Here is a 14,190-nt window from a genome sequence, read left to right as displayed (position 1 = left end):
TCTCCTCATTGACACCTGTGGTGAGGCGGGGGGGGGGTCTCCTCATTGACACCTGTGGTGAGGCGGGGGGGGGGGGTCTCCTCAGCGTTAGCGTCCCCGGCGTGACCCCTCCACAAGCGAGTCCAACTTTCTGCCTCTCGTAAAGGGGAAAGAGTTCGCTCCCCTCGCTGTAAGGAGGGAGGCCCGGCTGCCTCAAGTTTTAGTGGGGTTTGTCTTGCCTGCCTGCCTGCCTGACGCCTGAACCAGTGGTGGTGACACATCATGTGTCAGGCACAATCCAGGTGGTTGAAGGATGCCCCTGGGAGATCTTGATAGGCACAGAAGGCCTCAAACTTTCACTGGGAGGGAAAGAGAAGACAGTAGAATAGGTGTTGAAGACACCTTCCAAGAAACTTGGTTCCAGCTACCAAACGGTTGAGAGAAATCACCAGAGCTCATCCCTGGGAGGTCAGGGCGGCAGGGGAGCATAAAAGACACTGCAACGTGCAGTTTGGAATTGGGAACCATGACCTGCTAGTAATGGAAAGTCGGAAAAGAGACTTCACTGTCTTTTTGTTATCTGAGGTTTGAAAGTCCTGGAGGATGACCTAGCACTTAAGAATCAACTGTGGCCCAGTTGAAGGCCAAGTGAGAGCAAGTTGACTTGAAAGACGCCAAGTGGTGGGATCAGCTCAAAAGTAAAACAAATCCCAAACTGAGAGAGTACCTGGTGAGACTTTTTTGTTTTTATTAACAATATATTGAGTTATTGGAGCCAGGCACTGGATTTTGTAGGACCCTCCTTGGCTGGAAACAGTTCATAGTGTTTTTTTTAATTAATATTTGTACAATCTTCTGGATAACTTTTATTTCAAGAAGGAGTAAAAGGGAGTATTGAAAATTAAAGAAGCGGATTCAAATTTTGAGCACTTAAAGAAAACAGGTTGAAGAACTTAAATCCAGGATGGATGTGCAGGAGCTGCAGGAGTTGAGTATGTTTGCAGAGAGTGAACTGATGTCTGTGGGGATGGACACATTCATCCATCGCATTGACTCCACGGAAGTCATCTACCAGCCCCGACGCAAAAGGGCCAAGCTCATTGGCAAATACCTGATGGGGGACTTACTTGGAGAAGGGTCTTATGGCAAAGTCAAGGAGATGTTGGACTCTGAAACCCTCTGTCGGAGAGCTGTCAAAATCCTGAAGAAGAAGAAACTACGCAGGATCCCTAATGGGGAGGCAAATGTTAAAAAGTGAGTATAAGTTTCCTGTAGCTTATAATCAAGGCATTAAGTTTGGTCAGTATTTTCTAGTTGACATTCTGTATTTTGTACAACACTGTATATAGTCTTACATTTTGAAAGTGATTTACAAACTTATGTACAGGTGAGAATTACTTCCCCTTGAAATGCAGTCAGTTTGGGTGAGGAGTGGCTGTCAAATACCACACAACAGTGGGGAACAGAGAAAGAAAACATCACCTCAGAGGAATGGCAGAGCAAGCGTTTCTATGCATGATATAAACTGGCATGGTAGGGGTTTTCTAATATCGCCACAGAGCAGAATCCCAGTTTCTGGAGTCTTACACAAAAGAAGCACATGGCTAGTTGCATTGTGCTTGAGAGCTAACAAAAAATGTATAATTAAAACAAATTTTAAAGTCTGCATAGTCATGTACGTTATGCAGAATTATAGGTGTGTGTTTTTGCATTTAACAGCCTATGCCATAAGGACTGTGCATTTAGGGACCTGTTACATAGATGGGAGCATAATCCAGTGCATTGTGCACTAACCATGCATCAGGAGACCTGGAGTCTAGCCTTGATCAGTTGTTAAGTATGACCTTGGGAAGTCACTTATTTCTCTACCTGTAAAATGGGGATATTGTACTTGCCCACAGTGGATTTTTTTAATGTCACTCAGGTCTTGTTTAAAGTGCTTCAACCATAAATCTTAAGTAATGTGTTGGTAGCTGTTCGTGCACTAACTTCTCTCAGTCCAGCAAAGTTGTTAGAATACAGGTTTTTCCATGCAATGTCTCATAAGAAAAATGAATAATGTTTGCTAACCATTTCTTGACGTTTTGTGCAATGACCCCATGGAGACTGTTGAAGAAATGTAGCGAACTGCTTGGTATAGCCCTGCAATAAAGGATTGTTTCTCTGGAGTGACCCGAAAGCTGCTTCAAGAAAGAATTAATTGAAGCAGACCTCAAAGCAAGAGGGACCTTTGCAGGATGTGTTAGAAGTCTCTTGGGATGTTCCTGATCTTACATTCTCAGGCATTGCATGCTGAGTGTAGAGCCCTGACCTAGTGGACTCTTTAGTTTGGAGGTGTGTAGGGTGTTTTTGTTTTTAAGATTGCTGGATGATACTTTGTCCTGTATTAGGCCTTCTGTTGATTAGCTCTTCAGATTTACCTCCTAACCTTGAGAGTACAGAGTGAACTGCTACAGTATAGTCATGAAATCGAACCATGAGACCTTGCTATGTCTGCTGTTCGGGCTCCATTTCATTATAAAAGTAAACTGCTGGTTAATGTGTAATAAAACATTGCCTGTAGGGTGTTTCTTTTTTTTTTCCCCTGCTCCATAGAGGTGTCTGTCACTTTGCTCCCTTCTTCCCTCACCCTTAAGTTCTCCAGTTACATCCGGAGTGTCTCCAAAAGAACTGAGAGGTTGCCTTTTCCTTATGGCAAACTTATTTTAAAAGCTGTCCCGTGCCAGTGCATAAGAATTCCCTGAATTAACTGTCCATTTAACGAGGGGGGAACTGTGGAAGAAGTCTTGTACTGTCTTGAGGTTCTTTTTGAAGTTTTGTTCAGTTACATCTAGCTTGTTTAGTAATCGGAGCAGTCTAGCAAAAAATACTAATTTCTGAGACCAACATGGTGTGTCTAGACAGTTGCAGCTGGCTGTTACTACAGCTGTAGTTCCTAAACACTGAGGCAGACTTTCACTTCAGCCTTCTAGGAAGGGTCTATTTTAGCTCTAAGTCTGTGCTTTAAATGGTCTGGTTTTGTTGCCTGTTCTTCCCTCCTCAACTCACTTGTTTCATCTGCTTATTGCATCTTGTTGCATTAAGAGGAGCATTGCCAGCAGATCCAGAGAAGTGATTATTCCCCTTTATTCAGCTCTGGTAAGGCCACATCTGGGGTATTATGTCCAGTTCTGGGCCCCCCACTACAAAAAGGATGTGGATGCATTGGAGAGGGTCCAGCGGAGGGCAACCAAAATGATTAGGGGGCTGGAGCATATGACCTATGAGGAGAGACTGAGGGAGTTGGGTCTGTTTAGTCTGCAGAAGCGAAGAGTGAGGGGGGGATTTGATAGCAGCCTTCAACTTCCTGAAGGGAGGTTCCAAAGAGGATGGGGAGAGGCTGTTCTCAGTAGTGACAGATGGCAGAACAAGGAGCAATGGTCTCAATTGTGGTGGGAGAGGTCCAGGTTGGATATTAGGAAAAACTATTTCCCTAGGAGGGTGGGGAAGCACTGGGATGAGTTACCTAGGGAGGGGGTGGAGTCTCCATCCCTAGAGGTGTTCAAGTCTTGGCTTGACAAAGCCCTGGCTGGGTCAATTTAGTTGGGATTGGTCCTGCCTAGAGCAGGGGGCTGGACTTGATGACTTTCTGAGGTCTCTTCCAGTTCTATGATTCTTAGATCAAACTTTGAATCCGTGTCACAGATTTCCATGGGCCCCTGCCGTAGTGGAAGCTCTTAGGCCAGGGGTGGGCAAAAGGGCCCCCGTGGGCTGGATCTGGCCTGTCAAGCAGGTTGATCCGGCCTGTGGAGGCCCTGCCGTTCCCTCGACCCCAGACCAATTAGGGCTCGGGTGCGAGGGGAAGTGCACAAAGTTTCTTTTGCCCTGCCAGGAGCATGAAGTGCTTTGAAGCGCTGCGCGCTCCTGGCAGGGTGGGACAAGGCTTCACGTGCTCCCCCTGCCTCCAGGCTCTGATTGACCTGAATGTGGGGGAGCACAGGAAGTCTCTTCCCACCACCAGGGGCATGGGTGCCTAGGGAGACCCTGGGGGGGGAGGGGCAAAGGGGCTCCTCCACCCGCAGACCAATCATGGTCTGTGGGTGGGGAAGCCCAGAAGCATTCTGGGCCCATTCCTTCCCTTTGAGGCCCTGCCCCTTCAGGTGCAGCCCAGGGCCACTTCAAAAAATTAAGTGGTCCCTGGCAAAAAAAATTATTTCCCACCCCGTCTTAGGCACTACTGCTATATAAGTGATAAGTCTCCAGCAGTGTAGACTTTGTGCTCAGGGCTTCTCGTGACGGTACTTAGAGAAATGGGATGGTCTGGCTGGGCAGCTTGCATGGGGATCAAATCTTAGTAGTGACTGGACTCCAGATAGCACCGCACCCGAGCACTGTTCCAATGCGGCTTGCTCCTCGTCACGCTGTCTGGCCAAACGTCATTAAAACTTTGCTACACGCAGATTTGAGGAGCCACCTTAAACATGGTTTAAACTCATTGCTCCCGTTTGCATGCTATGGAAAGTGGACTAATCCCCCATTCGGAGCCAAAGCTAACCTCTCTGATGCAACCGGACAAGATTGCCCTTCCGTACACCAAGGTTCTGAGCATGAGTGAGGGTGCTGTCTGCAGTCTGAGCTGTACTGGGGCCCTGCTCCTGATCCATCACGGTTTGCTTCAGTGGAAACATGACTGGCCTAGCGATGCTGGTGCACTTGCAGTTGTTTGCTCTCCAACTCCTGTGTGATTGGGCCCACAGTTAATAATCAGAGCCCCCATCTTTCCATCTGAGTAGAGGAGTCCGGTAACTGTCCCTTTGGATGTGTGCCAACAATGCTTAAAAAGGAGTGATTCACTCCTAGGATACAAACCATCTAGCTTCCTGGTTAGCAGTCTGCATGTGGTTCACTTTGGTATGTGCTGAAACTTGCTGCTGGGTGTTCGCTGCTCTGTGGCCAATTTAACCTACGTTTGGTCTTGGCTTAATTCCCCTTGGGCAGGAGTCCACATCAGATGGGGGAAGGGAGATGTTCCCTGTGCTCTTGCACTTTACCTGCTGTGGGGGTAAATGCTGGTCTCATGTCACTCACCAGCACATTTATTAAAAAGTGAATACGTTTTCTTTACTGTTTTTTGTAGTCATCCAATCTCAGCGAAAAGCTGTGGGGGGGCACTGCCTGTCTCTGCACAGTCGATCAGTTTCCCAGAATGTCAAAGAACACCCGAAATAGTCCTTAAAGAGCTGTGGTCAAAGGTGGTGTAGTGCATGGCCCAATAAAATCAAGCAGATTGGGACTTGTTAATTTTAGACCCCCCCCCCCTTCCAGGATTAACTTGCCTTAAGGGTTTTTTGTGTGTGTTTGTCATAATGAGACACATGCATTGTTTGTAGAGCGCAGGGATTGTATTTCCACCCTCACCCCTACATCCCTGCTTTCTATTTTGGGGAGGAAGAGTTAAAAGGTTGTGACTGGACTGAGGCTTTTATTGCAGATGTACATGGTGAGGTTCTTGATCTGTCTCCATAATCAGGTGGGGAGTCTGCTGCTGGACAAAAGTTTTGATCTGGCTGTGACTTCAGCTACGTAACCGTACAACGTGCCAGTTGTTAGCTAATGCCATTTGAGAGCAAAATCCCTCCTTTTCTCTGCCACTGGACCAGACCACCACATGCCATGTAGGGGTGCATGCAGTGAGAGGGCTTTTCCAAGCAGGTAAGGGTTGACTGGAGTGCTCCTAGTTGAGTCTGTTTTGGACGTTTGCCCCCAGCACAGAAAGGTTACGTGATGGCTGGTCTTTGCTCTAGTTGCTAGACTAAGAGCTCTAAATGTATAGTGTTGCAAGCGAGGGTGCCAGTGCTTGGCATGGAGGCTGGAGAGTCTGCACAGTACACTGCGACAGTAAGGTTGACTTGAGTCACTGCTAAGAGATCCTCGCTTGCTTGAGCCTTAAGGGGCTATCTGTAGAGCCCTGCAAATCTGCAGGCATCTGCTTTATATCCCCTGGCCTGCACATCCATAGATGTGCACATGTGTGTTGTTTGTGTAGATGCAGATACCAATTTATCTAGAACCTGCAAACTTGCAGATATCTGCTTTATATCCAGAGTTATCCGCATCTGCAGATGTGGTTGCAGATTTCAGTGGCTCACTTTCGTGGATACAGGTGTGGATACTAGGGATGATAAATATTGGTTAATTGAATAGTCAAGTAACCTCAAGAATTCTTATCAATTAGTTGACTATTCTGTAGTCCCCGGGGGCGGGGCCAGCAGCCAATGCACTCCAGCCTCACTCCTGAGGAGCCCCCTGCCACTCCACGCTGCTGCCTCTCTATCAGAGGCAACATTGCAGAGTACTGGGGGGAGCTGGTCCTCGAGGGGAGCTGGTTTAAAAACCAGCTCCCCTCGCAGACTGGTTCCCTGTCACCCTGTGCTGCTGCCTCTGATAAAGAGGCAGCAGCAGCATGGGATGGCAGCAGCCCGTGTCTAGGGTGGGTCTAAGTTCCTGGACTCTGTGCGAGCCAGAACGGAGCCGGGCTGCCTGCCTGGCTCATAATATGCTTTAAGTACAGAGCCGCAGCAGGGGTAGGTCCCAGACCTGTTGCAAGCCAGGACTGCAGGCCAGCCTGCTGCTAAATGTACTAGCAAGTAGGGGGGAGAATGCATGTAGTCTATAGCATTAACCAATAAACTCTTGCTTATTGGTTAATCGGCTATACTATTGCATCCCTAGTGGCTACCAAATTTGGTATCTGTGCAGGGCTCTATCTAGCTGTCCTACATTTGCTGTCTCTGCACCAAGTTCCTCACAGTGAAGAATAAGCCAGCCATGCAAAGGACCATACTCCAGCCCTGGTTTCTTACTATGTCCTCTAATATGATGGTGCACATGGCCTAAGCCATGATATTCATCAAACCATGTTACTACAGTTGAGCACAACTATATTGTAGTTTGGTGTAGGGATGTAAGCGACTAGTTAACTAGTGACTCGATTAGTCTATCACAGAGAGGCGGTAAGGGGGGGGGAGCAGGAAGTAGTCCTGGGGGGAGCTGGCTTAAAAGCCTGCTCCCCCCAGCATCATCTCTGTGGGGAGAAGGGGGCGCAGCAGGGAACTGGCAGTGCTTCTGCCTTTGAAATGTAGCAGAGTTCTTGCTACATTTCAAAAGCAGAAGTGCTGCGGGGAGCCTGTGGTGAGCTGGGGACTCGCAGTCCCCTGCTGTCCCTGCGCTCCCTGCTTTTGGAATGTACAAGAGCCCTCCCTCCTGTGGCTCTTGTACATTTCAAAAGGAAAGCGCTGGAAGCACGGGACCAGTGGGGGACTGTTTGAGTCCCACCCCCACTGGCCGTGCTCCCTGCGGCACTTCTGCCTTTGAAATGGAGCAAGAGCTCTTGCTACATTTCTGAGGCGGAGGTGCCCTTATCGACTAATCGAATAGTTGATGCAAATTATATTAATCTAAATTGAGCATCCTTAGCCTGGTGCCCTAGTATGGCTGCAGTTGGGGTGAAGTTAGTGCCATCTCTGAAATTCCATCATAAAACAGTCACGCTGATGGACCTGGCTACAACATGTGAGTCTCTGTTAACATGCAGGGGTGTCTTTTTTGCATTGTTGGTTTGTCGTGGTTCCTAGCTCGTGTCCAAGGCTGCAGCAGGGTTAATGTGCATCCTCGATTCATTTGCACTGGAAGAATCATGGTCTTTCACTTTGTTTCCTACCACAGGAGCTTCAGGGATCCAGAAGCTGTGATCTCAAATGTTGAGTTGAGTCCTTTGAGCAATTTGCCTTTCCCTGTTCATTGTTCCTGGTGGGGATCTCCCTGGGTGTGATGGGTGCCTCTCGAGGTAATGGTGGGGGACCCTGTCTGTGGGGAGAGGTGGGCGTGGCTTGTTCTGCCACATACTGTAATGGTTGGCTGCTACCCCAGATCTACAGAAGGGGAGCTTAGCAGGGATGCCAGAATGAAAAAAAAAAAAAAAACCCAGATGCTTATTTCTCGCCAGCAGCACAAGTTTAATAAAACTTAACGTTAATAGTCTCTCACTTAATTAAGTGGTTGGGACTTTCTGTGCATGTCCCAAGCGTCCTGTACGGTACTTAACCATGCTCAGCAATCGCATTCTGGTTTGAATATCATGCTCACTAGAAACCCCTCGGGGTTTGAGGCGGGTAAGTCAGCAAACAATGTGGCCACTTGATGCAATGATTGATAAATCAAAACCCTGTCAACCTTGCTTGTGGGCAGCAGCCTATAATGGAGCTGGGCACCTGTTAGCTTCCTGCAGTAGGTTATGCATTGTGCTTACTGGCTGTCTGAAGCTGGCTTCTAATCCTCATCCAGTCACAAGTTTTGTTCTTTAGGTAAATCAGGAAAGGCTTTGGTGCCTGACCTGCCTGTGTTACTCTGCCCGCCGATTGGGAGCCAGATGCCGGATTTAGCTGTGAAGTATTAGGAACCTCTACTGTGTATAGAAGAGCTGGGGTGGGGGTTTGTAACATCAGACTGAACACTGACACAGGGTGTGGGGTGTGTCAGTTACTGCAGCTATTAAGGAGAGCGAATCTCACTGGTGTTTAAAACTGTATAAAACTATGTATACCCCTGTATAAAACTATAGTACGCCCACATCTGGAATACTGTATACAGATGTGGTCTCCTCACCTCAAAGATATTTTGGCCTTGGAAAGGGTTCAGAAAAGAGCAACTAAAATGATTAGGGGTTTGGAACGGGTCCCATATGAGGAGAGGTTAAAACGACTGGGTTTAGAAAAAAGGAGACTGAGGGGGGATATGATAGAGGTCTATAAAATCATGAGTGGTGTGGAGAGGGCTGATAAAGAAAAGTTATTTATTAGTTCCCTAAATAGAAGAACTAGAGGTCACCAAATGAAATTAATGGGTAGCAGGTTTAAAACTAATAAAAGACAGTTCTTCTTCACACAGCGTGTAGTCAACCTGTGGAACTCCTTGCCAGAGGAGGCTGTGAATGCTAGGACTATAATAGAGTTTAAAGAGAAGCTAGATAATTTCATGGAGGTTAGGTCCATAAAAGGCTATTAGCCAGGGGATAAAATGGTGTCTTTGGCCTCTGTCTGTCAGAGGCTGGAGAGGGATGGCAGGAGACAAATCGCTTGATCATTGTCTTCGGTCCACCCTCTCTGGGGCACCTGGTGTTGGCCACTGTCTGTAGACAGGATACTGGGCTAGAAGGACCTTTGGTCTGTCCCAGTACAGCCGTTCTTATGTGTTACCATCCTTAGGATTCCTTCTAGAGGATCACACAGAATTTGGAGCTGGGAGAAATCTATTAAGCTCCAAATGGCTCATCTGCCTGTACAAGCTTGGGTGTGTTTCTGGTGCTTTCAACTTTGGGGAAAATGAGCTGTCGGGATCAGGTTGCTGTGTGTAGCAGCAGCAGTCTGACCTCTGTATCTGTATTTCAGTGTGAACGCCTCAGCGCCTCCAAGTACTGAGTAAGAGAGGCACAGAAAAGGCCTTGAGAATTTCTTGACCCTCCCGTTGAGTGGGGATGGTGGTGATGGCACTACGGTAACACGTCCTGGGCCGAGGGGGGGGGGGGGGGAAGGGAGCATGTAAGGGACTAAGGCGTGGGAAGAAGATCGGTCGTTGTTGACGTGCAATCCAAACCAGTATCCTCCTGTGCTAAGTCGATGTTGATCTTGATAGAGCCTATCCCCTCTCTCATCTCAACCTGTGTGATAGTTCCCATTTCCAAGTGGGGCTACTCCAGCCCATTCCCCCCAAGGTCTTTGGGACAGTAGTGTGGTCCCTGAGATGTCTGGTCATCCTTCCTCCCAAAATGAACCAGCAGTGGGGCTGCAGTGTGGCCCGGGGCCTGCTACTGACAGCTGCTTCTGAGGGCTCTGCAGCTCCAGCTGGTCATCGAGCAGGGACCCATCTGCACTTGCGGAAAGGTGAGGCTACCTAATTCTGCCGGGGTTCCCCCCACCTGCCACAGGCAGAGTCCCCAAGCATGGGCTCCTGGAGTACAGACCTGTTGTGCCTTTGGACTGGTCCTGTGTGAACATGAGAAACGGGAAGTACGGGCAGAAAACCGGAAAGCAAAGGATGGTGAGCTGCCGTGGGAGAGAGCTCCCAATGATGAGTTAATGGCACGAGCTGTAGCATTCCATTATTAACGGCATCGGCAGCCACTGAACAGGGAGGGTTAATGGCAGTATCTGCAAGGCTTTTGAGCATCAGCTGTTCTCAGTGGTGAGGCTGTCAAAAGCAGCTTGCTGCAGAAGATGCACTTTGCTTTAGTTGGAAGGGAAATCCTTTGTATGGTGTAACTGTGTGTGATGGTAACTGATTGGAAAAACCCAGCTGTGAAATGACTGATCCTGCTCTGCTGATGGTATGCAGCCTGGTTAGTCACATTGATCTTTATCTGGTAGTTGCCTTGATTAATAGAAGAGAGAAGTGTTCTTCTCTTGTATCTGTTTGATGTAAACACAAATGGCTGTCTGGAAAGCAAGTGTCCATGTCTCACCAACTATTTCCACAATAGCAGTTAGCTGTCCCCTCCACTCCTCTTGTTAGCTGTTACTGGGAGAAGCCGAGGGCTAATGGCGTCTGAACTCTCCTCTTATTCACAGGATCACCTTGAGATCAGGTTGAGGCATACAGCTGGCAGTGGGAGAGAGTTTGCACTGCACCTGTCAGGTTGTATTTCTTCCTCAGATAAATGGAGAGTTTGAGTCTCAGAAAAACATGCCAGCCTCAGTCACTACATTCCTAGGCAAACCCATTCTAGATCTAGTGCAGTGTGTTCTTTGGATAGTCTAGCTTACAAAAGTGTTCTCTCTGAGAGAAAGCAGTGCTGTCTGCGATATGGTGGGGGATTTTGGTGGTAAGGGGGTGGTGTGAGGGTGAGGGGGTGTAGGGTTTGGGCATGAGGAGCATGGCGGGACGCTTACCTGGCTCTGACACTCCTCCTCCCCCCCCCCCCCCCCCAGCTGCTCCCATTGGCTGTGAGTCTAGCCAATGGGACCAGCGGGGAAAGCCTCCAGGAAAGCAGTTTCCTGCACTTATGTTCTCCCAGCTGGAGGGAGGGGAAACACCAGCAGGCGGAGCTGCTTCCTTCCCCACAAGCTAGATCTGGCCTAGCCCCCCCCCCCCCCCCCCGTCTTCCCCCCCCTCACAGCAGGAAGCTGGCACTGGTGTTTCAACCAAATGCTGAGCCCTGGGCCACCTGCAAGACAGTCTGCAGAGCATGCTTTGAGAGTGACTGACTGCTCTAGCTACTTGTGGTTATCTGTAGAGGGGACCTTAACATCTTGTGCTTAAAGGTGTATGCTGGGGTCAGGAAGGAGTTTGCCCTTTCCATCTTTTTGCCCCTTCCCCCTCCCATCAAATAGTACGTTGGGCAACGAGCTAACTGCATGACAGGGATTTTCCCTTTGTCTGAAGTATCAAGTACTTGCTACAGCTGGAAGCAAGATACTAGACAGATAGTGATGGCAAGTCTAATAGGTCTGACTGGGGAAAGCATAACCCTTTCCTTTAGAAGAGACAGTGTCTTTTCCCTTCTTTGGTTATAGTTTGGCATGAACCCATATTCTTGCAATATCTTGTCATGATGACAGTAAACAGAGGTAGCCTCGATGTGAACTTGATAGGTATAAGGATATTGCATGTGTAATATCTTAATCAACAAAGCAAATTCACTGTTTGAGGGACCAGCCTCAAACCTTACTAGATTCAGGAAATCAGATACTAAAGAAGAAATTCCATGACATAACCCATTGTGCCCAGGTAATAGTGATAAATAGGGTGCATGCAGAAGAGACCTTTATATTATGATCTGAACAGTGCTCAGCCCCACTGTCTGGGGGAGAATGTGGTATGTAAACTCTTTAAGGTGGTCCATTTTTGTTTGTGGTGTTTTTTTTAAATATATGCCATTGGCTTTATCTAAAAGCAAAAATTCACTCTTCCTTTATAATAGATGCAGTTACTATAGTAGACGGGGCTACTATAAGGTGGGTGCGTAACTGGCTGGATAACCATTCTTGGAGAGTAATTACCAGTGGTCCACAGTTATGCTGGAAGGAAATAACAAGGAGGGTTCTGTGGGAATCAGTTTTGGAACCGATTCTGTTCAATATCTTCATCAATGATTTAGATGATGGCATAGAGAGTACGCTGATAATGTTTGCAGATGAGACCCAGCAGGGAGGGGTTTGCAAGTGCTTTGGAGGATCGGGTCATAATTCAAAATGATCTGGAGAAATGGTCTGAGTTAAACAGGATGAAGTTGAATAAGGACAAATGCAAAGTGCTCCAATTAGGGAGGAAAAATCAGTGTCTCACATACAGAATGGAAACTGACTGTCTAGGAGGGAGTATTGCTGAAAGGGATCTAGGGGGTCAAAGTGGACCACAAGCTAAATGGGTGTCAACATGTGGTGATACTGCAAAAAAAGCAAATGTGATTCTGGGCTGCACTCTTCTGTGAACTCAGTAGGTTTCAGCTGGAGTACTGTGGCCCGTTGTGAGCACCACATTTCATGTAAAAATGTGGACAAATTGGAGAAGGTCTGGAGAAAAGCAACAAGAATGGCAGGTTGAGAAGATATGGCCTGTGAGGGAAGATTAGAAAGCGTTGGTTTGTTTAGTCTGGAAATGAGAAGACCTGAGTATAAGGCTTATGGCAGGGCCTGCAGCAGGCTCCTTGGCAGTGGGGCTGGGTGTTGGCTGTGCTGTGGGAGTTTAACCATAACCAATGATGCTTATCGGTTAGCTCTTATATCCTTAGTCTCTGGCCTCGCCTTAATCCATATGCGATGCACTAAGATTACATGTTAATACTGTGGGTTTTTAATAGCAAGTGAGGGAGACGTGAAGCCAGAGCAACTGAAAGGGAAGCTTGGAAATTAGAAAATGAGTGTGAAAGCACAAGGAGATCATAGTAAAAGGAACCTGCTGCCCTGTCTGAGGCAGGGACAGGATGAGTTGGGCTCTGTGGAGGCTGGTGGAAGTGCCAGGGGCTTACAGTTCCTTAAAGTTCTCTCCAGTTGCCACTAATAGTTTCTGTGAAGTGAGTGAGTGTTGCTAGGATGGATCTGCTCTCATTTTTACGGGAAAAGCTGGTTTGTGTCAGGCATAAATGGAGGCATCTACTGACGTTTCTTCCGTGAGAAGTTTGGAAATGGAAGTGGATTTGGAGGAAATCAAAGTCTGAGAGTTGTTTCATCTTGCTACTTTGGCTCAGACCCCAGGCTATGTTTTAAGAATAACCATTCCTCTGGGAAGTGGCCTGCTTGGTTGGCTTCCACACTAGAGATGGCTGCATTTCAGTACCTTTTACAGAAAATAACTGCGTTAGATATTGCAGCTTGGACCTCTTCTCGCCCCCCTCCCCCCAATGTCTCCATAGCTATTTTTAGAGCACTAGCTTGAGCCTGTCCTATGTCCACAGACCCAGGCAGGAAGACGCTCTCCCAGATGCATTATTGATGTGTCCTTACTGTGCAGTTCATGCGCTTCTGGCTTAAGGGCACTGTAGGAGTGTATCCTATTTATCTTTATCAGCCCGATGGAGGCAAACTGGGTTTATACTTGTAGCAATGCTTGAAAGTATGAGTGTGTTGCATAGCTCAGGCATTTAAGAGCCTCTTCAATATTGGTATCTCTCTCACCTCTCCCCCTAACAGTCATTCAAATAGGTGGCTTCACTTCCTCCTCTCCACTTGTTTATCCTAAGCTCTCACCATGTCTCCCTTCATTATACAGAAACTGGTTAGACGTACACTAATGCCGACTGCAGTGTCCATGCTAATTTAATCCACTTCAGCCTTTTGGTCATGACTGTCATTAGAGCTGCTAAATCGTCTTACAGATCTATCTTCATTTAAACTAAACAGACTCTTGGGAACTTCCCCTTGTTATCTTGGGTCATGGATTTGTTTGGGGTCTCTTTCCCCCTTTTGTATTCTGGGTCCCCCCCCCTCCCCTTTTGGTGGTGACAAAGGGTACAGATGGAATTAAGAATATAAGAATGACCATACCGGGTCAGACCAAAGGTCCATCTAGCCCAGTTTCCTGTCTGCCAACAGTGGCCAATGCCAGATGCCCCAGAGGGAGGGATCACAACAGGGAATCCTCGTGTGATCCCTCCCCTGTTACCTTCTCTGGAGGTGGGTAACTCTCTGGTAACTGCCACTGAATTGCAGGAAAATATCTCTGTTAATTACTTGATTTTTG

The 14,190-nt window shown here is 47.6% G+C and overlaps 1 protein-coding gene across 2 annotated transcripts in view; it reads left to right on the top strand.

Annotated features, from left to right (window-relative positions):
• Nucleotides 1-14,190, top strand: part of STK11 (serine/threonine kinase 11) — a 63,602-nt gene continuing 49,412 nt past the window's right edge. Inside the window, exon 1 of one of the 2 annotated variants that reach the window (XM_089774900.1) lies at nt 1-1,233. In XM_089774900.1, coding sequence (XP_089631026.1) covers nt 944-1,233 — 290 coding nt within the window. In that variant the 5' untranslated portion in view covers nt 1-943. The remainder of the gene's footprint in view (nt 1,234-14,190) is intronic. The other variant, XM_075902665.2, reaches the window with a different exon arrangement.

This window comes from Pelodiscus sinensis, chromosome 32 (genome assembly GCF_052426305.1).
Source record: "Pelodiscus sinensis isolate ZL-2025 chromosome 32, ASM5242630v1, whole genome shotgun sequence".
Taxonomy (NCBI): Eukaryota; Metazoa; Chordata; order Testudines; family Trionychidae; genus Pelodiscus; species Pelodiscus sinensis.
Note: the sequence above shows the minus strand (reverse complement) of the source record. Positions and strands in the feature narration are given on the sequence as shown.